General features: G+C 45.2%; 1 protein-coding gene and 1 long non-coding RNA gene across 8 annotated transcripts in view; one reads left to right on the forward strand and one right to left on the reverse strand.

Moving 5' to 3' along the window:
- EIF2B3 (eukaryotic translation initiation factor 2B subunit gamma) overlaps positions 1-18,417 on the forward strand; it is a 128,756-nt gene extending 110,339 nt beyond the window's left edge. For all 6 annotated transcript variants that reach the window (XM_078073216.1, XM_078073221.1, XM_078073218.1 and 3 more), the window contains 2 exons: positions 5,807-5,910; positions 18,236-18,417. In XM_078073216.1, the coding sequence (XP_077929342.1) occupies positions 5,807-5,910; positions 18,236-18,288 (157 nt within the window). In that variant the 3' untranslated portion in view covers positions 18,289-18,417. The remainder of the gene's footprint in view (positions 1-5,806; positions 5,911-18,235) is intronic.
- The window catches only part of LOC144381934 (uncharacterized), a 648,393-nt gene that overhangs the window by 606,131 nt on the left and 21,967 nt on the right, over positions 1-20,295 (reverse strand). The gene's annotated exons all lie outside the window — the stretch shown is intronic.

The following is a 20,295-nucleotide window of genomic DNA, read 5'->3' on the forward strand; positions in this document are numbered from 1 at the left end:
TCCTCCACGCAGCCTTCTTGAACTGTCCTGGCCAGAAATTATTTCCCCCACCCCTGTGTTCCCTGTGCACCCATAACACTTGATGTATGCTCATGTGCCATTTAGTGCATCTTTCTTTTTCCCTCAGTAGGCTATAGATTCCTTCAATACAGAAATAGTTCTCCTATATCTTTGTATCTCTTAATGCCTAATACTATACTCTTTACATGCTAGATATCTTATTAAGTATTTACTAAATGAAAAGTAGGAGTCCCTGATTTAACCTTCCCTAGTATAATTGGCTGAGTATCTGTCAAGGGAACCGTGTGTACTTCTAGAAAAAATGGTGGAGCGCTTCAATCCTTAAAACTCACCAAAATAGGGGCGCCTGGGTGGCTCAGTCATTAAGCGTCTGCTTTTGGCTCAGGTCATGATCCCAGGGTCCTGGGATCGAGCCCCGCATCATGGTCCCTGCTCGGTGGGAGGCCTGCTTCTCCCTCTCCCACTTCCCCTGCTTGTGTTCTTGCTCTCGCTATCTCTCTCTGTCAAATAAATAAATAAAATCTTAAAAAAAAAAAAAAAAACTCACCAGAATAAAAATGTACAAGCAAAACCAGAAAAGGAAACTTCATCTATAATAAAACTAGATAATACCACGTATCTGTACACAGACTGAAGAATATCTGCCAGACACAATGGAATGTAGATCAAATCCAAAGAGAACACCAAGATTTGACCAGCGAAAGGAATAAGGGCATGGGTAAACCAAAGAATTGGCAAACGTTTCTTTTGCAAAATCTCAAGGCACATAGAACTGAAAGAAAAAAACCATTGAGGCACATAGGAGGGCTGGCCTCAGACTTTTCTGTGATAACATTGAAGGCAACCATTTAGGAGTGAAACAACATTTAGAAAATTTGGAGAGAAAATGATTGTGACCTCTAGGAATCCCATACTAGTCAAGTTATGGTTGAAATATAAAATCATCAGAAATACTCCAGTATTTCTGGAGTATATCTTCTGGCTCAGGAGATGTGTCACCCATGAACCCTCTGGAAAACTCTACTTGAAGACATAATATAACCAAGTAAGAAATGAAGCAAAATATTGATTAATGGGTTGGTTGGGTATAAGAGTGAACTCCCTTAAACATAAAATTAAGTCTGTGGTAATTAGAGTTGCAAAAGGACTGTGATTATTAGAAGAATTTTGTCCATGTTTCTTCAGTAACACTCTTGAAAATACCAAATTATGAAACTTTGGAAAGATCCCCTGGACTTAAAAGGGCTCCTTAGGACTTTTGACTCATTCCTTGCCTCCATGCTAAACCCATCTTCTTAGATGGAGAATATTCAGCTTAATTCTTTGAGGTTGTTACCTCGTTACTTTGATTCCCTCCACACCCTTCTTTTTCTTAGCCTCTCTTTAGGGAATGGAAGGACTTAGATTTCTTAGGAGGGAGACGTTTCTCACCACTAAACCTTTATATAGTGAAGGGAGGCACACAGAACTAAAGGGAGGAAATTTTCAGCCTGTTCACTGAAGCCAATACATTTTCATCCAGAGGACCAAGAGCAAGATTGATCAGAGACTAGAAGGTGAAATATTTCTTCAAGCATTATGTCTCATTACATGAATTAACCTGGATAAATATCACAATGATGTTGAAGGAGAAAAAAGCAAGTTGCAGAAGGAAACATAGAGAATTATAGCATTTATATAAAATTTGAAAACATGGAAAACAATACTATATACTGTCTGCTAGTATAGCCCTTCTACTGTGCCTGAAATAGTTCATTAAAAATAATCCATCGTTCTTCATCTAGAGGGACTCCTGGACAGGGACCCCTTGGGCTAAGGTTAGGAGGCTCTTACCTCTGGGGAAATCCAGGTGACTCAACCATAATCTTTGGGCTGAAGTAGTGAGCTGGCCTAAAGTAGGCCTTTAGTCATATACTTAAAAAACTCCAGTTCCATACTCTTTTCTCACCCAAGGTTATGAGTAAGTTTAGAAAGCCTACCAGCTTCTCTCCAGAGAAGAACCTACCTGTCCTCAGAGTTACTGAAAAGTTTCATGGCTCTTTGCCAGATACTGCCCAGTCACCAGCTGAGTCCAAGCCCCTCACACAATGGAGAGTCACTTACCACTATGTACGCTTGGGCACATTGCTTAATCTCTGTGAGCCTCAAATTTCTCTGTAAAAATTAGAATAAATACCACCATCCCTGCAGGCTTGCCAAAAGGATTAAGTTACATAATGAACATAAAATGCTTTCTGTAATGACTGAGAAATATCCAACATCAGAGTTATGTGAATTCCCTTTCCTTCTGTAATAAACTAAAGAAAGTTCTAACCAAAGCCAGAAGAGCAACTAGAATTTGGAGGCCATTTTGCTTCCCAGGCCAGGGCTTCTTCCTTTCTTTTTTTTTTTTTTTAAAGATTTTATTTACTTGTTTATTTGAGAGAGAGTAGGGGGCAGGGGCAGAGGGAGAGAGATGAGAAGCAAGCTCCCTGCTCAGTGGGGAGCCTGACACGCAGGGCTCTGGGATTATGACCTGAGCTGGAAGCAGACACTTAACCAACTGAGCCACCCAGGCACCCCCAGGACTTCTTCCTTATGTCTAGGCCACAACATGCTGTGGCATAATATGCCTAGCCATTCAGTGGATCTACAGATCTTACTGTAGACCTCTGTGTTTTTCTCATGGTCTCTTCTCCACCTGAAGCATTAGGATTTTCAGGGTAATTTCCCAAAGCCTGCAGTTTTGCTTAAAATTTAACCACACCAAGGGACACCTGGGTGATTCAGTCGGTTAAGCATCCAACTCTTGATTTTGGCTCAGGTCATGATCTCAAGGTTGTGAACCAGCCCAGTCTTCAGCTCAGCTCCGAGCTGGGCATGGAGCGTGGTTAAGATTCTCTCTCCCTCTTCCTTTGCCCCTCCCCACCCCTCAAAAAATAATAATAATAATTTAACCCCACCAAGGAGAAATGAGGACCAAAACCCCGTTAATCTTAGCCATCTTTCAACAGCTTCTTAGAAAACACAACCAGGTATTAGCACAGCAGAGTCCTTAGTACCAAGCTAAGAGTTAAAACTACGTTGCAAAAACCATAGTTTTGGCATTGAGCCAGTTCTTTGCTTGAGCTGTAGAGGAAGTCACCTCTGCTCTGCTTTATGCACTGAGCAGAAAAGGCAAAGCCATTATTGTAGATTGGCAGCCAAGCCTTGGAGAGGGCTTATTTGATATGGTAGTACCAGTCCTTCCTCTCCAGCATGAGCTACCCACACTTCCAGGAAAATCCTTAATCTTGGAATTTCTTCCTGGACAGATGGAAAGCTATATTGGCTTGACATTTTTCCAGAATGCCTCAGCCTTGCTAATGGAGGTGACTTGTGACCATAGCAGTGGTAATAGGAAACAATGAAGAAACAAATGGCAGAAAAGAGCTTCACACTCACTAAGCATTTTGTCAGGTGTTCATCTCAAAGCCTTCCACAGATCCACTGACCAAGAGCTTCAGGAGAGCCCCCAGCTTCTTTTCAGTCAACCCACTTTTTCTCCATCATATCTGCAGATTCTACATGGGTAGTTTATGGGTCTCATAGGGAGTTACACATAAACTAGATGAGACGAGGTTCCTGAACACCTCAATCAGACTGGCTGGACATAAGGAGAACCCAGGCCATCCATTGCTATGGAAATCTGACCTCAGTCAATCTAGCCTCTTCCTTCCAGAAATGGTTCCCACTTATATCCCAAATTCCAAAATAGCCATGTAGTAGTCTCTAATTATGGCCGCTTGAATTCCTCTTGGCTGTTTCTTGTCTGCCAACTATGTTTACCCCTTCCCTAGCTCCAGAGCATGCGTTCTCAGGCTCTTAAACTACGGAGCAGGAAGTATCCTCCTACTCCCACTCTGGAAAAAGAAAGGAGACTTTTCAGTGACAAACTAGTAGCCAATTATAAGCCTGCTTTGTCCCGGGAGCCTGTTTTCTGAGGCTTTCTATACTTCCTTACTACTCTTTGGGGGAATTTTCATCAAGAAGCAGGAACCACTCTAACTGCTAACTGAACTGCTTTGCCTAAAGCAGAAGGCAAGTTGGAAAGTTCTGGGAGGTCCCTTAATGCCCACCCACTGTGTATCCCAAATTTTTTTTTTTTTTAAGTGTATTCTGAATTTGAGCTAAAAAACTAAAAAAACAAATTAATACTGTCTGCCTATCTCTAGCCCACACCACAGAGGTGCTGTGGCTTTTGCCTTTTGCTGCTTTCTGACTGGCTTAACCTTCCAGAAGAATAGAGATAAAGAAGACTCTGGAATGCCGTAACGGGGCTAGAATTCCTTTTCTGCATTTTACTAAAGTTTTGGCATTTGGGAAGAATCTTTTTTAATGGCCTGTGCATTAATAGTTTCAGTCTTTGGAATGTCCTCCTCCCCATCCCCCACGCCTCCTGGGTTGCCTGAGGATTTTTCCTTAATTGGTGTTTTGTTTTGTTTTGTTTTGTTTTGTTTTGTTTAAATGGAGCTCACACCCTTCCTACTCACCTTCCTTCTCCTCTCTAGCCCACTTGTGACTCTTTAGGGTAGTGAGTATTCCCCTGTTAGAACAGAGCCCTTCCTTCCACAGAGCCATTTGGCTCCGAAAAGCAACTTGGCAGTTCCAAGCAAGCTTCCTCCAGTCTTTTCTTCTTTTGATTTCTTTATATGCCATTATGATTAAATGTATGGATTCTGGAGTCAGGCAGACCTAGATTTGAATCTGATACTTGGCAATTTTGTGGTTTGGGGCAAATGGTTTAACTTCCCTAAATCTGTTACCTCATCTGCAAAATGTGGTTGTTATTTTTACTGCATCAGAGGCAAAAATAATACTCCTAGAATCATCTAGGAAGCTCTTTTTTTCTAATTAAATACATGAAGCCCCCATCTCAGACCTACCAAAAAGATTGATGGAAGCCAGGACAATGAGGGTGTTTTTGTTTGTTATTTTTTACACTGCCCAGGTGATTTTTCTGATGAAATGGCTAGATTTGTAAGTCAGTCCTATAATGTACGTAGAGTATTTATTTGCACAACGCCTAGCATAGAGTAGGGTAGGCAATGTGTGATGTGTGCTAGCAAAGATTTTCAAAAGGACCTTTCTTCTCATGCACCGGTCTTCAGGAGCCAGAAGGATGCTCTTTAAACACATTCAAATGCTAAGAACAAGAGGTGCTACTCTTGAGAATGTGGCTTTAGGATCTGGAGTAGTCTTTGATGTGTCATGGAGCTAGTTTAAAAAACATTGGGTTTTGGTTTTTGGTTTTTTGTCTTCTAAGTGAGTTTGGTTTTGATTAACCAGAGTCTGTAGTGAGAGCTGTGGGGCACCTATTGTTTCCATAACTAACCTAAGAAGATTCATGGGATCTAAGCCTTAAATGAAATTTGGGATATATTCCCAGATGAGAAGCAGAGTGATGGGTCAGTCCAGGGACTAGTGCCAGCTTCTAGCCACCCAGACCAAATAAGGAGAGACAGGGTGGAGTTTAGACCTCCAGGTCTGGGGTACCTAAAGAACTGAAGTCACAGGGTCTGCAGTTTTCAAGCCTTGGCAGGAAAGATCATTATGAGCATATCCGAACTCTGGACTTTGCTAAAGCTAGGTCCACGCTTGCTGCCACTGAGCCATTCTGTCTCCTAGTGATAACTTGAGGCATGTAGCCATTAACTGGATGGAGCAGCTATTCCTAGCCTGTGGAGGAGCCAGAACCGCCAACCCATAGTGGTGAGGATGGTGATGAGAGTCACGGGCATTCTTTAACTTGGCTCCTGTGTTACAGAAGCAACATCCAGGGCAGTGTCATTTGCAACAATGCTGTGATCGAGAAAGGAGCGGACATCAAGAACTGCCTAATTGGAAGTGGCCAGAGGATTGACGCCAAAGGTAAACCAAATTACAATCACAGGTGCCATTTTTTACTTAGCGTAGTAGTACAGATGGTACTCAGTGCTGGTGACGATTAGGGAACAAGCACAAGCATACTCTGTGGGTGAGAACATGAATCGATAAAGCCATCTTTGGAGGGGAATTGACATCATTGTCAGACCTTTTAACTTTGACTTAACAGTTCCATTTTTAGGAATGTATTTTACAGATAAGCTCATAAATGCATGCAGCCTTATTATCAAAAATTTTAAAACATACCAAAAAGATCTGATGGCCCAGACTAGCACCAGTACTTTACAGTGGCTCTTGGACCTATGTGAGAAGGGCCAGTAATCCAACAAAAGCATTGAAACTAGCTTTTGACGTCCTAGACTCCTTGAGCACCTTGTCTCACCTGGTATTTCAGAGAGGTAGTCCCGTAGGCTCCTGGGGGAAGGTTAGCAGCTTCTTCAGAAGCCCTTCGCTCAGAGCTGTTCTCTTAGCGGTGATGCTACGAGCTGTGCTCTTGGCTCACTCTGCTCTGTAGCTGGAGAAGAACTGTCCAGGTACCTTGTTTTGCTGTGCTTCACAGATACTGCGTTTCTTTTACAAGTGGAAGGTTTGTGGCAACCTTGCATCAAGCAAGTCTCCGGGCGCCGTTTTTCCAACAGCATTTGCTCACTTCGTGTCTCTGTGTCACATTTTGGTAATTCTTGGCAATATTTCAAACTTTTTCATTATTATCATATTTGTTCTGGTGATCTATGATCAGTGATTTTTTTTTTAAAGAATTTATTTATTTATTTGACAGAGAGAGACACAGCGAGAGAGGGAACACAAGCAGGGGGAGTGGGAGAGGGAGAAGCAGGCTTCCCGCCGAGCAGGGAGCCCGATGTGGGGCTTGATCCCAGGACCCTGGGATCATGACCTGAGCCGAAGGCAGACGCCTAACGACTGAGCCACCCAGGCGCCCCAAAGATCAGTGATTTTTGATGTTACTATTGTAATTGGGGAGCGGGGCCTCTATGAACTGCATCCGTATAAGATGGCAAACTTAACTGATAAACTTTGTGTGTGTTCTAACTGCTTGACCAACCAGTCATTCCCCAGTCTCTTTCCTATCCTCCAGCCTCCCTATTCCCTGAGAGACAATATTGAAATTAGGCCAATGGGGACGCCTGGGTGGCTCAGCTGTTAAGCATCTGCCTTCGGCTCAGGTCGTGATCTCAGGGTCCTGGGATCGAGCCCCACATCGGGCTCCCTGCTCCGCGGGAAGTCTGCTTCTCCCTCTCCCACTCCCCCTGCTTGTGTTCCCTCTCTCGCTGTGTCTCTCTGTCAAATAAATAAATAAAATCTTTAAAAAAAAAAAAAAGTGTCTACCTTTGGCTCAGGTCATGATCTCAAGGTCCTGGGATCAAGCCCCACATCAGGCTCCCTGCTCAGTGGGGAGTCTGCTTGTTCCTCTCCCTCTGCCCCTCCCTCAGCTTGTGCACTAACACTCTCTCTCTCTCTCAAATGAATAAATAAAATCTTTTTTTAAAAATTTTAAAAAATGAAATTAGGCCAATTAATAACCCTACAGTGGCCTCTAAGCGTTCAAGTGAAAGGAAGAGCTGCACGTCTCTCACTTTAAATCAAAAGCTAGAAACGATTAAGCTCTTAAGTGAGGGAAGCATGTTAAAAGCCGAGATAGGCTGAAAGCTGGGCCTCTTGCGCCAGTCAGCCAAGGTGTGAATTCAAAGGAGAAGTTCTTGAAGGAAATTAAAAGTGCTACTCTAGTGAACACACAAATGATACTCAAAACAACCTTATTGCTGATATGGAGAAAGTTTGAGAGGTCTGAATAGAAGATCAAACCAGCCACAATATTCCCTTAAGCCAGAGCCTAACCCAGAGCAAGGCCCTCACTCTCTTCAATTCTGAGAGAAGGGAGGAAGTTGCAGAAGAAAAGTTGGAAGCTAGCAGGGGTGGGTTCATGAGGTTGGAGGAAAGAAGCCATCTTTGTAACAAAAAAGTGCAAGATGAAGCCGCGAGTGCTGCTGTAGAAGCTGCAGCAAGTTTTCCAGATCTGGCTAAGATAGGAGGCCAGTTCCTTATCCATTAGGCAACTGGGGCTTCTGATCTGGCTAAGATAATTCACGAAGGTGGCTACACTAAACAACAGATTTTCAGGGGCGCCTGGGTGGCTCCGTCGTTAAGCGTCTGCCTTCGGCTCAGGTCATGATCCCAGGGTCCTGGGATCGAGCCCCGCATCGGGCTCCCTGCTCCGCGGGAAGCCTGCTTCTCCCTCTCCCACTCCCTCTGCTTGTGTTCCCTCTCTCGCTGTGTCTCTCTCTGTCAAATAAATAAATAAAATTTAAAAAATAAAATAAACAACATATTTTCAATGTAGACAAAACAGCCCGTGCATGCCCCTAGAGTCTTTAAGCTGATGCCAGTGCTCATTCGTCATTCTGGAAATCCTAGGGCCCCTAAGAATTAGCTAAATCTATTCTTCCTGTGCTCTATACATGCAACAACAAAGCCTAGATGACAGCACATCTGTTTACAGCTATTTCCTGAATAGTTTAAGCCCACTGTTGAGAACTCCTGCTCAGAAAAAAAGATTATTTTCAAAATATTACTGCTCATTAATGATGCACTTGGTCACCCAAGAGCTCTGATTGAGATGTACAATAAGAGTCATATTGTTTTCATGCCTGCTAACACAACATCCATTCTGTAGCCCACGGATCAAGGAGTAAAAGTCTTACTATTTATTTAAGAAATACATTTCTTGGGGTTCCTGGGTGGCTCATTCCATTAAGCATCTGACTTGATTTCGGCTCAGGGTCATGAGATCAAGCCCACATTAGGCTCCATGCTAGGCGTAGAGCCTGCTTAAGATTCTCTCTCTCCTTCTTCCTCTGCCCCTGCCCCACACCACCTGCCCCACACCCTCCCCCCCGCCCCACTTGCTCATCCTCTCTAAAAAAAAAAGAAATACATTTCTTAAGGCTGTAGCTGCCATAGTGATTCCTCTGATGTATCTGGGAGAAGTAAATTGAAAACCTTCCAGAGGGGCGCCTGGGTGGCTCAGTTGGTTGAGCGACTGCCTTCGGCTCAGGTCATGATCCTGGAGTCCTGGGATCGAGTCCCACATCAGGCTCCCTGCTCGGCAGGGAGTCTGCTCCTCCCTCTGACCCTCTCATGCTCTCTCTATCTCATTCTCTCTCTCAAATAAATAAATAAAATCTTTTAAAAAATAAATAAATAAATCTTTTAAAAAAAAGAAGAACAACAACAGTTGTGATCCACAGGAAGAGGTCAAAATAGCAACATTAACAGGACTTTAGAAGAAGTTGATTTCAGCCCTCATGGGTGACTTTGAGGGGTTCAACACTTCAGTGGGGGAAGTAACCGCAGATGGGTGGAAAGAACAAGAGAATTACTAGGTTCAAAAGTGGAGCCTGAAAATGTGGCTGAATCACTGCCATCTCTTGATAAAACCTGAACAGATGAGGAGTTACATCTGATGGATGAACAAAGAAAGTGGTTTCTTGAGATGGAATCTACTCCTGGTAAAATGCTGTGAAGATTGTAGAATTGACAAGAAAAGATTTAGACTATATAAACTCGTTGCTAAAGCAGCTGCAGAGTTTGAGAGCATTGACTCCAATTTTGAAAGAAGTTCTGCCATGAGTAAAATTCTGTCAAACTGCATCACATGCTACAGGGAAATCATTTCTGAAAGGAAGAGTCAATCAGTGCGGCAAACTTCACTGTTGTCTTATGTTAAGAAATCACCACAGCCACCCCAGCCTTCAGCACCCACCACCGTGACCAGGCAGCGGCCGTCAACATCGAGGCCAGACCCTCCACCAACACAAAGATTATGACTTGCTGAGAGCTCAGATGATAGCATTTTGTAGCAATAAAGCATTTTTAATGTATGTATATATATTTTTTAGACATAATGCTATTGCACAATTCATAGACTACCGTATAGTGTAAACATAACTTTTATATGCACTGGGAAACCAAAAAATTCACTTGATTTGCTTTAGTGTGATATTCACTTTATTGTAGTGGAACCGAACACACACTGTCTCTGAGCTGTGCCTGTGTGTGGTGCATGAGAGACATACAAACATCAGGGTTTCTCTGCTGGGCTGACAATTTGAATGGTCCAATCTTTGGCTGGATGTTTTTAATCAAAAAGTAGACAAAAAGTTCAAGATCAATTAGAATGGGCTAATTCCTTTTGAGATTATGTCTACATCTAGAGTATAGTGGAGTAAGTAGGAGAGCTGCTGAAAGAATTAACCCACCAATTCTGAATTGGTAGAAACCACAGCAAACAGGCCTTCTTCAGTTTTTTTCTCCTTCCCTTTTTATTTTTTTCATTTTTTTAAAGATTTTATTTATTTATTTGTCAGAGAGAGAGAGAGCACACAGGCAGGGGGAGCAGCAGGCTCCCCACTGAGCAGGGAGCCCGACTCAGGGCTCGATCCCAGGACCCTGGGATCATGACCTGAGCCAAAGGCAGACACTTAACGACTGAGCCCCCCAGGCATCCCTCTCCTTCGCTTTTCTAAAGCCACATACCTCCCTTTGGAGCTTTAGAATCAAACAGACCTAGATTCCCATCTCAGCTGTGCAACTCACTGGATGTGCACCAGGTTGTATTTTTCATCCCTAGACCTTAGATTTTCGAAACTAGAAAAGTTGAGACACTAATCATGGTCTTGGAGAATTGTTGTGAGAATTAAATATAAGTGAATGTTGTGAGGAGCACACGCAGCTTCTGGAGCACACCAAGGGCCTTAGAGTACCCCGTCCACGCAGTGCCGCTGTGCCTCTCCACGCCTCTGTACGTGCCCTCTCTTTCTGGAATTCCTCTTTTGAAGACTCTTCCTAAGTGTTTTCTGTTCTGCAGAACCTTCCCTGACTCTTCCCATGACTGCCCACAGCCAACCTAAGCATTCCTTCTTCCTCTGCACCCCTGAACTTTGTCAGCACCTTTATTAAAAGTTATGGCAGTTATCTATGAATCTGCCTCTCTACTGACCGAGATCCTTAAGGCCAAGGATTGACTTATTTCAATATGCATCCCTAGCTCTCAGAACAGGTTTATAGTTTATAGTGGGGGGGGGGAGGGAATGAGTGAATGAATTTGGGATCCATAGAGCATATTTTCTGAAATTTCAGTGCAGAAACCGTTCCAAGAAAGGCATATGTGAGATGGTTGCAATTATCATGAGATCTCTCCTTACTTTTTTTCTAAACTTAATGCTGATATAAGAACCACATGTAACATTGATAAATGAATTGGGGAGGTGTGGCCTTGGCCTGAAACCATCCTTCACCTTTATTTCTCTACTTGAGATGAGATGAAACTCTCCTCTGCAGTGTCTTTCTTCTCACATTTCAAGCACTTTCTTCCTCTATATGTGACAATGGTCATCTCTGAGAGGCCTTTCCTGAGTGTCACTAGTTTGCCAGTAAGGTTCTTTGTTAAAAGCATCATAAACTAACTCCGGCTGATTTAAGCCGATAAAACAATTCAAAGCCACAGTTCTACGATCAAGCTTAAAAACTGGGTTCCAGCCAAGATGTACACCCCCAACCATTGTGCCGAGGACCCCACTGCCGTCCTCACCTCACTGCTGCTTCTACCACCCAGCAGGCCCAACGTGGATTCTCTCTGGTTCCTGCTTCTTAGTATCACTAGCTCCCAGCCCCGAGTTTGGGGTGGCTGCGTCTGTAGGTGAAGCCTGGTCATACGTCCATGCCCGTGTGACAAGGAAGGCTGGCATTTTTAGTTGAATTAGTGGCAGACACCTTGCACCCAGTGCCCCACCAGAGAACTTTCAAGCAGGAGTGTTGGTCAAGGGCAGCACCGCAGCCTTTGGTGTTTTCTTCTGTAATCGTGGGCGAGGGCGAGGGCTGGTACACCCAACACTCGCCGCATGGATGGCGCTCCCCTCCTGGAATGCCATTGGCTTACAGTTGTTGTTTGTAGCTTTTTTTAGAGAGAGAGAGCGTGCACACACACAGGAGTGCGAGGGACAGTGGGAGAGGGACAAGCAGACTCCGTGCTGAGTGCGGAGCCCTGTGCGGGGCTCGATCTAACCATCCTGAGATCACAACCTGAGCCGAAACCAAGAGCCAGACGCTTAACCGACTGCACCACCCAGGCGCCCCTGTTGTTTATATCTTTAAAATGTTCTCACATACACTATCTTACTGGACTCTCATGAAAACTCTCTGAGGTAGGGATTCATTATTGACCCATTTGGTGAAGTGGAAACTGAGACTTTGAAAAGTTGAAATTTACCCAAGGTACATAGCTAGTAAATGACAAAACTGGGTCTTCAGCCTGAATTATTGCAAGACAGCCTCCAAAAAGACCAGAGAAAGAAGCCACTCCTGGCTTGCCCAGCAGAATTTGATCAGTCATAGACCTTTTCTCCCTTTAGTCCATCTTTCCCAGACCAATTGGAAAAATATATTTGGCCTCCATATCCCACCTCTTTCTGGTCTTCAGGAACCCCAGGTCTTCGTTCTTTCTCCTACTCAACATACCAGCTCACTCAGGCCTACCCTTGGGCTACAGAGAAACTTCTTTCTTAAGCAACTGGGGCCTATTGGTAATTTCTTTAAAATAGGATTCAGGGGTGCCTGGGTGGCTCAGTTGGTTAAGCGGTTGCCTTCAGCTCAGGTCATGATTCCAGGGTCCTGGGATCGAGTCCCACATCGGGCTCCCTGCTTGGCAGGGAGCCTGCTTCTCCCTCTCCCTCTGCCTACAGCTCCCCCCACTTGTGCGCTCTCTCTCTCTCTCTGTCAAATAAATAAATGAGATTTTTAAAAAAAGGATTCAAAATAAATAAATAAATAAATAAAAATAAAATAGGATTCGACTGGGACACCTGGCTGGCTCAGTCTGTAAAGCATGTAACTCTTGATCTTGGGGTCGTGAGTTCAAGCCCCATGCTGGGCCTAGAGCTTACTTAAAAAATAAAAATAAAACTCTTAATAAAAAAAAAAAAATTTTTTTTTAATAGGATTCACAAGACCCAACCTTTTCTCTGACTCCATGGAAGGCCTTGGAAAGGGTCCCCAGAGTTCCAAAAGCAGCTGCTCAGCTGGTCTGTGGAGCTGCTTTCTTATCCTGTCCCTTCCCTGTCACCTCATTGCATTTCTCTGTCCTTCTTTGTTCTCTTCTCTTTGGGTTTGTGGCCCCAAACAATGTTTCTTCCACCTCCTTCCTGCCTCTTTGTCTCTGTAAATTCTGTCCTGCTCAGCAAAAAGTAGAAGCATCCTCCAGTGCTTTCTTCTTTCAATCCCTCCTGGAGCCAGGAGCTGCTGCCTTTTGTGGTTTTTAAGAGTTTAGACTCCATGGGGCGCCTGGGTGGCTCAGTCATTGTTAAGAGTGTCTGCCTTTGGCTCAGGTCATGATCCCAGGGTTCTGGGATGGAGCCCTGCATCGGGGTCCCTGCTCCGCGGGAAGTCTGCTTCTCCCTCTCCCATTCCCCGTGCTTGTGTTCCCTCTCTTGCTGTATCTCTCTCTCTGTCAAATAAATAAATAAAATCTTAAAAAAAAAAAAAAAAAGAGTTTAGATTCCATAGGCATATTTGAATGCATGAACTCCATTTGCCACCACCCTAGAGGATCCCTCCTTTCTTGTGTGCTGGAACCTGGAACCTCACAGTTTCTGCTTCTTCCCATTTCCAACAAAGTAATGGTGCTCCTTCCTTTTATTTTGCCAAGGACCTTTTCCAGTCTGTATGCAGAATGCATGCATGACAACTGAATGCCAGATATTGAGGATTTGAGTCATGGCATCTCCCATCAGGGAGCACAAGGCTGGGCTAGCCAAACTCCTAGGATGTCATAGGCTTTAGCATCTCATGGACTTCTGGCTCTAACACTGTGTGTCCCCATTTTAGAAGGAGGCCCTTTAATGGTCCTCCTGAAAGAGAGGTGGCCAGGGAAGTCATCTGGACTCTAAACTGGAGAATCCCAGCACTTCCTGCTCTGTCCTCTATGCTGGATGGACCAGTGCATCCAACACAGGAGTCAGTGCCTTCCTGCCACAGGTACTCCTGGCCAGTCACCTGTTCCCACTGTCACTTGTCCTTGCAGCTGAGCCATATGGAGAAGGCAAATTCCTAGCCATTAGTGCAGCACTCGAGACCTTTTACTGCGAATGACCCAGACAAACATCAACAACTCAGATCCTCAGCAGCAGACACCTCAGTAGATGGCAGAGTCCCCAGTCAATCTTCCTCACCTGGAGGGATTTCAGAAAAAAACATTCATCCTCAGAAGCAACGCTGTCCCCTCTCCAGATTTCAATCATTTGCATACCACAGAGTTAGTACGTCCATATGAGTTTTACACCCCCAAAATGTGATTCTTACAACCCAGTGTAGCCCTCTCTGCCCTCTTCTAGCACCACCAGCAGAACAAGCCATTTTCTAACAGAACTCTGGGTTTTCTCACCGCGCCCCAGCATGCTCAGTTAATGAGATTATCTCTGGCAAAAATCCTGGCAGTCAAGTTTGACCTCCTGCTCAAGCCAGTGGAAAAGCCACAGCCAACAAAGTCAAAACCTAGAGACTCTAATTGGAAACTTCATGTGAGTCTCTTCTTATTGTCAGTGAGGTAACTTGGATCTCTTCCCTGTGACCACAGTGACCAGTCCTGTGGCCATGAAAGTAGACCTGACGGGCATATAGGTCAAGTCCTGGCTAGCAGGAATCCTTCCCAGCTTCCCATCAGTGCAGCTTTTCATATGCAGCTTGTCATTCCCTTCTGTCCCAGTGGTTTCTCCTCAGCTTACCAGCCTCCCTTTGTACTCTCAGGGAAGGATCCTTAGGATCTGATTCCAGCCCAGAACTTTTCAAGTGTTTACTGGAACCTGCTCCCAGCCCTGGCCAAGCAGAACGAGTACGGTTTGTTGCTCCCTCCAGGTTTCCTCCACCTTACAGAATCCCCATGAAAATACATCCGTCCCCAAAATGCCAGATCTAGTCTCTCTTCCCTGAATCCCAATAAGCAAGTCTTCTCCCACCCCCAGGCCAAGAGCAGACCAGAGGGTAGAGGGTAAAGTGGGTAGGGCAGGCCAAAGAGGGCTCAGGTGTTTATTTGGAGCCTGGCAGAGCAAAAGAAAGCATTGTCTGCCCCAGCCAGACACCTCATTTGCCCTTCTGGTCTGGAGCACTGAGGGCCAAATAGAGTGTTAATTAGAACTAAGACTGTCAGAGTGCCTGTGTGGCTCAGTCGTTAGGCATCTGCCTTCGGCTCAGGTCATGATCCCAGGGTGTTGGGATCGAGCCCCGCATCGGGCTCGCTGCTTGGCGGGAAGCCTGCTTCTCCCTCTCCCACTCCCCGTGCTTGTGTTCCCTCTCTCGCTGTGTCTCTCTCTCTGTCAAATAAATAAATAAAATCTTTAAAAAATAATAATAATAACTAAGACTGTCTTCAGAACAGCCTAGTATCTGTGGAAACTAGGGAGAGACTGGGTGAAGGAAGAATAAATGTCAGAGTCTAGATAGGCGATGATGAGGCTGACTTACGGCTGTAGAGGGATAAAGGGTAAAAAGGAGCTTTTGGAGGTCCCCTGAGAAGCTAGCCAAAGAAGTATTTCCTTTGTTCTTTTCTGGTCAGTCTTATCTCAAGGGTGGATCCTGATTGACAGTCACACTCCAGGACCATCCCCAGCGCTAGGGAATTTAGCAGCCTGAGCAGCATCTGGGCCTCCTTCCCATTCCTTTCACTGAAGAAAACAGATGGCTATGAAGCGTAAAAAGGAGGCCAGCCCTAGCCCCATTCTGTAACTTCTGTTTAATACTTATCAAAGCACCATGCTGGGCTCTTTCTCTCCATCATCTTATAGAATCCCTACTTGATGAGGAAACTAAAGCCCAAAGACATGAAATAATCTGCTCAAAGGCAAAGTAGAACTCAAGTCCTTTTGACTCAGAAGGTCTTTTCCGCGTTGTCACCTTTTCTTCCTCCCTTTCCTATCTTTTCCTTCTCTTGAGTTTGCCTCTGTCCAAAATGGTGCCGTAACAGCAAACTTGGTGAAAAGCCGAGACCGAGTTTTCTCTTCCTGTGGGGAAAGTTAGAAGAATAGGCCTGAGGATGCTCTGGGATCCCTAAGCACCCTTGCCGTAATGCACCAAATGTGTCAATTATACTCTCGACAAAGAGGTTGGGGGCCTTCTCTTCTGTATATGCTTCGTTTCCTACATCTGTACTCTCACATAACCCCCAAAACGCACATTCAACAAACTATTATTGCCTCCTATATTCTAGGCTAGAGGTATAAAGATGAATAAGATTTGCCTCTTGCTGTCCAACTGCCCCCAGTACAGAAACAGACAAGTAAATAATTATTGAAAAGTTTCTCAGGTATGATGGTAGGAGACTGTCAGGGTTAATTAAGGACATAAAAGAGAAATCGGTCAGTTCTGGCCCAAGGAAGGCATTAATGCTAAATCTTGAACTTTTGGGCTATTTATCAAATACACAAAGGGAAAAACCACTCAAGCAAAGGGGAACCATGTAAGCAAGCACTTGAAGGCAAAAAAAATCCAATGTGTTGGAAACTGCAAACCATTTGCAAAATCTAGAATATAGGGTACAAGGGAGATCTAGCAAGAAGCAAAGCTGAAAAGGTGGGTAGAACGGAAGACATGTCTGAATTCTTAAGGTCTCCAAAGCTGCAGTCAGAAACCCCCTTAGAGGCTCCAGCCTATGGGCAATATGAACAAACCCAAACATGTCTCTGTCAGTCTTGGTCCCATCATCAAGGATCTTCATTTTGCTGCACCAAAGCCTTCTAAGACTGAAGTAGAGCATCAGGAAAGCCAAATTGGGCAGCCTGGCCCCCAATCCCTATCAGGGTCACATTCAAGCTCCCAAGTATGACAAGAAACATGTTGGATCCTTAGAAACCATGGGAAGCTTGCCCAGAAAGAATCCATTTCCAGCCAGCTGGTCAGCTTTTTCTGTCTGAGCCAATAGAGGGCAGGAAAACTCTCCTGTGTCCTGCATGTGCCCCCTACCTCCAGGCAAGAAGTAGATAACATGCCCCTAGGTCCCCTACCCCTTCCAGACCATTAGTTCACTGCCTCCATTCTATTGCTCTTATTCCTAGAAAACTAACCCTCTTCTTACCCTTCACCCCATCACTGGTCAACTTCCATGGTGCTCCCCTAAATATATTGAGGGCTCATAGTCTTCCTCTTCGCTCCTTCTCTTCTAAATATCTTGGACTACTTACACTCAGTTTTACAATTCTCTGAGCTTCTCTACTCTTACCAACCCTCATCTCCTTTCAACTTTCGCTCTCCACTTAATAATCGTACCCTATCCTCCTCACTACCCGGGACCTCTGAAATCTTTCCCGTGCTGGTAGCTGTGCTAGACACTGGGGTAGAAACATAAATACACTGGCCCCCCTTGAGATTCTTACAGGGAAGTGTAGGAGAATGAGATAATGACCTGGAGACAGAGGTATGTATCCGGTAGTGTTTTCACAAAGCAGGAAATGGACAGTTTGGAAGGGAAGGCACCACTAATAGTGGAGGCGCTTGATTAGGGCATTTAGGGCAAGAGTGTGATGGGATGAGGGGCAAGAAAGGCATTCTAGACAGAGGGAACAGCCTGTGCAGAGGTCTAGAGCTACAAAATAGTATGGCTTGTAGGTATAATTGCAGAATGGTGGAACATGAAGCTGGAGAGGTAAGCAAGGATTGGGTCAGGGAGGGCCATATTTTGGACTTTACAAAATAATGGCCACTGCTTATCCAGCACTTGAGGATTCTTTAAGTCATTGAATTCTCACAACTCTGCAGTAGGTGGTATTATTTCCATGTTATATGTGAAACATCGCCCCTTCTCCTTTGGATATCTCCATTTAACTGTTTAGTGCCACTGCTTCTCACCCTTTTCCCCCCACCCCCTACCATTTGGCCACACCAAAGTATTTCATGTTTGCCTTCCTTGTATTTTTATACCTTTGCTCACGTTGTTCCAACAGCCTGGAATGCCTTCCCTTTGATACACTGCCTGAAAAAACTCTATTCATCCTGTAAGACCCATCCAGTTCCCCTCCTATGTGAAGTCTCCCGGAAGCTAGGTTTAAAAGAGTGAGTCCCTTCCTCCTGTGTGAGAAAATGCTGCCTCTCCTATAATCCCTTTAGCAAATTGTATTCCCAAGATCTTCTCAAGAGCAGAGCCACATAGGAGACGAATAAATGTTTATGAACATAGAAATTAGAAATAATTTGGTTTGAAATGACACCTTTACTGCCAGTTCTCAAACAACTTTTTTCTTCTCTTTTGTAGCCAAACGAGTGAACGAGGTGATCGTGGGGAGTGACCAGCTCATGGAGATCTGAGTTCTGAGCAAGTCAGACTCCTTTCTCTTGGCCCTCAGAACTACAGATGTTGGCTGGCCCACCTGTTTGACTCTGTATTTATTTCCCAATAAAGAAGGGCTCCCATGGGGCGCCTGGCTGGCTCAGTCAGTAGAGCATGAGGCTCTTGATCTCGGGGTTGTGAGTTCAAGCCCCACGTTGGGTGTAAAATTTATTTAAATAAACTTTAAAAAGTGGGGGGCATTCCCAAAGGTATGCCAGAGACTTGTGGAGTAGTCCCAAGCTCCGGGTTTGAGTCACGTGGTAAAAACCATGTAGAGCCAGTGTGTAGAACAGGATAAGACACAGTGGCCTGGCTCTTGTGTACTGTGGTTATCAGGCAGGGGGCAGCAGGGTAAAGCTCTTAGGAGGACTGCTTTCAGACTGGTTGGCCCAGCCTAGCCCATAAAAGCATCTTCCACCTGAAAGGACCTGGAAGTACTTCGGTTCCTGACCCTAATCAGGCTTTCTAGACCCATAGGCCCAGCAGCTGGCAGTGCCATCTCCGTACGTGACGCTCCTTCTCCAGCTGCCGATTTGGGCAGCCTGGCCCCCAATCCTGAGTCCAGGACTTAATACTCTATTCTGTTCCCTTACCTGCCACACAGATTCCCAGCCCCTGCCACCTCCCCACCCCCAGCCTCACCTGCCATTCACTCCCTACAGTTTTTCCACGTCAACTGTTGACTTTTGGAGACTTAAAACAGGCAGGAGGCAGCCCTGGCCTAGGCATCAAGCCTAACTCCACTGGTCTTAGCGGAGGCAAGAGCAGTAAAAGAAAGCCGTGGGGTCCTGGGTGGCTCAGTCAGTTAGGTGGCTGCCTTCCGCTCAGGTCATGATCCCAGGGCCCTGGGATCGAGCCCCGCATCAGGCGCCCTGCTCGGCGGGAAGCCTGCTTCTCCCTCTCCCTCTGCTGCTCCCCCTGCTTGTGCACATGCGCGCTCTCTCGTCAAATAGGTAAATAAAATCTTTTTTAAAATAAACAAATAAAAATAAAAGAAAGCCGTGATCTATGAAGCCAGACAGACTCCTTCTCACCTCCCCTTAGTGAGGAGTCTATGGTCTATTCAACCTGGTAAGTAAGAGCCAGGAACCTTTATCATGATTTGAGTCTTTCTGAGTCTTCTCCAGCTGCACTCCTTTATATCCTAATTATACTGCCTCTCCTGCTTCAGATAATTAAGAAGTAAGACTTCCATACTCATAGCCCTTCTGGAATCCTGTCCGCCTTCCCTTTACCACCCCCACTCCCAAACACACGCACCCTGGGCTCTTGCCTCCCCCTGCACTACTTTACAACCTGCAGGTGTTTGGTGGAAGATAAAAGTGGTTCCTGGGGTGAGATTTTACCTCCTAGAATTATCAAAGTAAAGGTTTCCCTTGATGTGCTCACTGTGGGTGGCAGTAATTATAAAGAATGATTTGAAATACTGGTTTCCACGTTGCTTCAAAAATCCCAAGTCTCTAAAGTTCATTGGTGTAATCTTGCCTGAATCTTAGTGCTGTTCTCATTGAACTTGTGAGAGACTGGACGAGCATTCCTACCCGGGGGGATCTACACCTCCACCAGCCTTCTTGGGAGCTCTCGAGCTCCACATTCCTACCGCTGGTGGGGACAAGGTTCCTGAACACTTGTGCTCATCAGACAGGAGCCGAAATGGCCCAGCAGAAGTGGTTGAAAGAGATAGAACTGCGGGGGAGGGGGAGCGGGAGTAAAGAGCTGCGCAGTGCCCCCGGGGGGGGGGGTCCCCTTTGGAAATGAAATGAAATCTGTGGAGCCCAGATGACACCGGCTGGAAGGAGACCTTCCCTCTGGAATGTTGCATGGCTTTGGCCCAGTCACCGCCTCTCCTCTGTCCCTGTGTTTCCACATCTGCAAAATGGGAAAGTTGCACTGGACAGCTTCTAAAGGCTCTTCCTATTCTCAAGTTCTGTCCCCTCTCTCAGAGCTTTCTGACCCTTGGGATCCGGGTGGCCCAAGAGGCCAGA

The sequence above is a fragment of the Halichoerus grypus genome, chromosome 5 (genome assembly GCF_964656455.1).
Source record: "Halichoerus grypus chromosome 5, mHalGry1.hap1.1, whole genome shotgun sequence".
NCBI lineage: Eukaryota > Metazoa > Chordata > Mammalia > Carnivora > Phocidae > Halichoerus > Halichoerus grypus.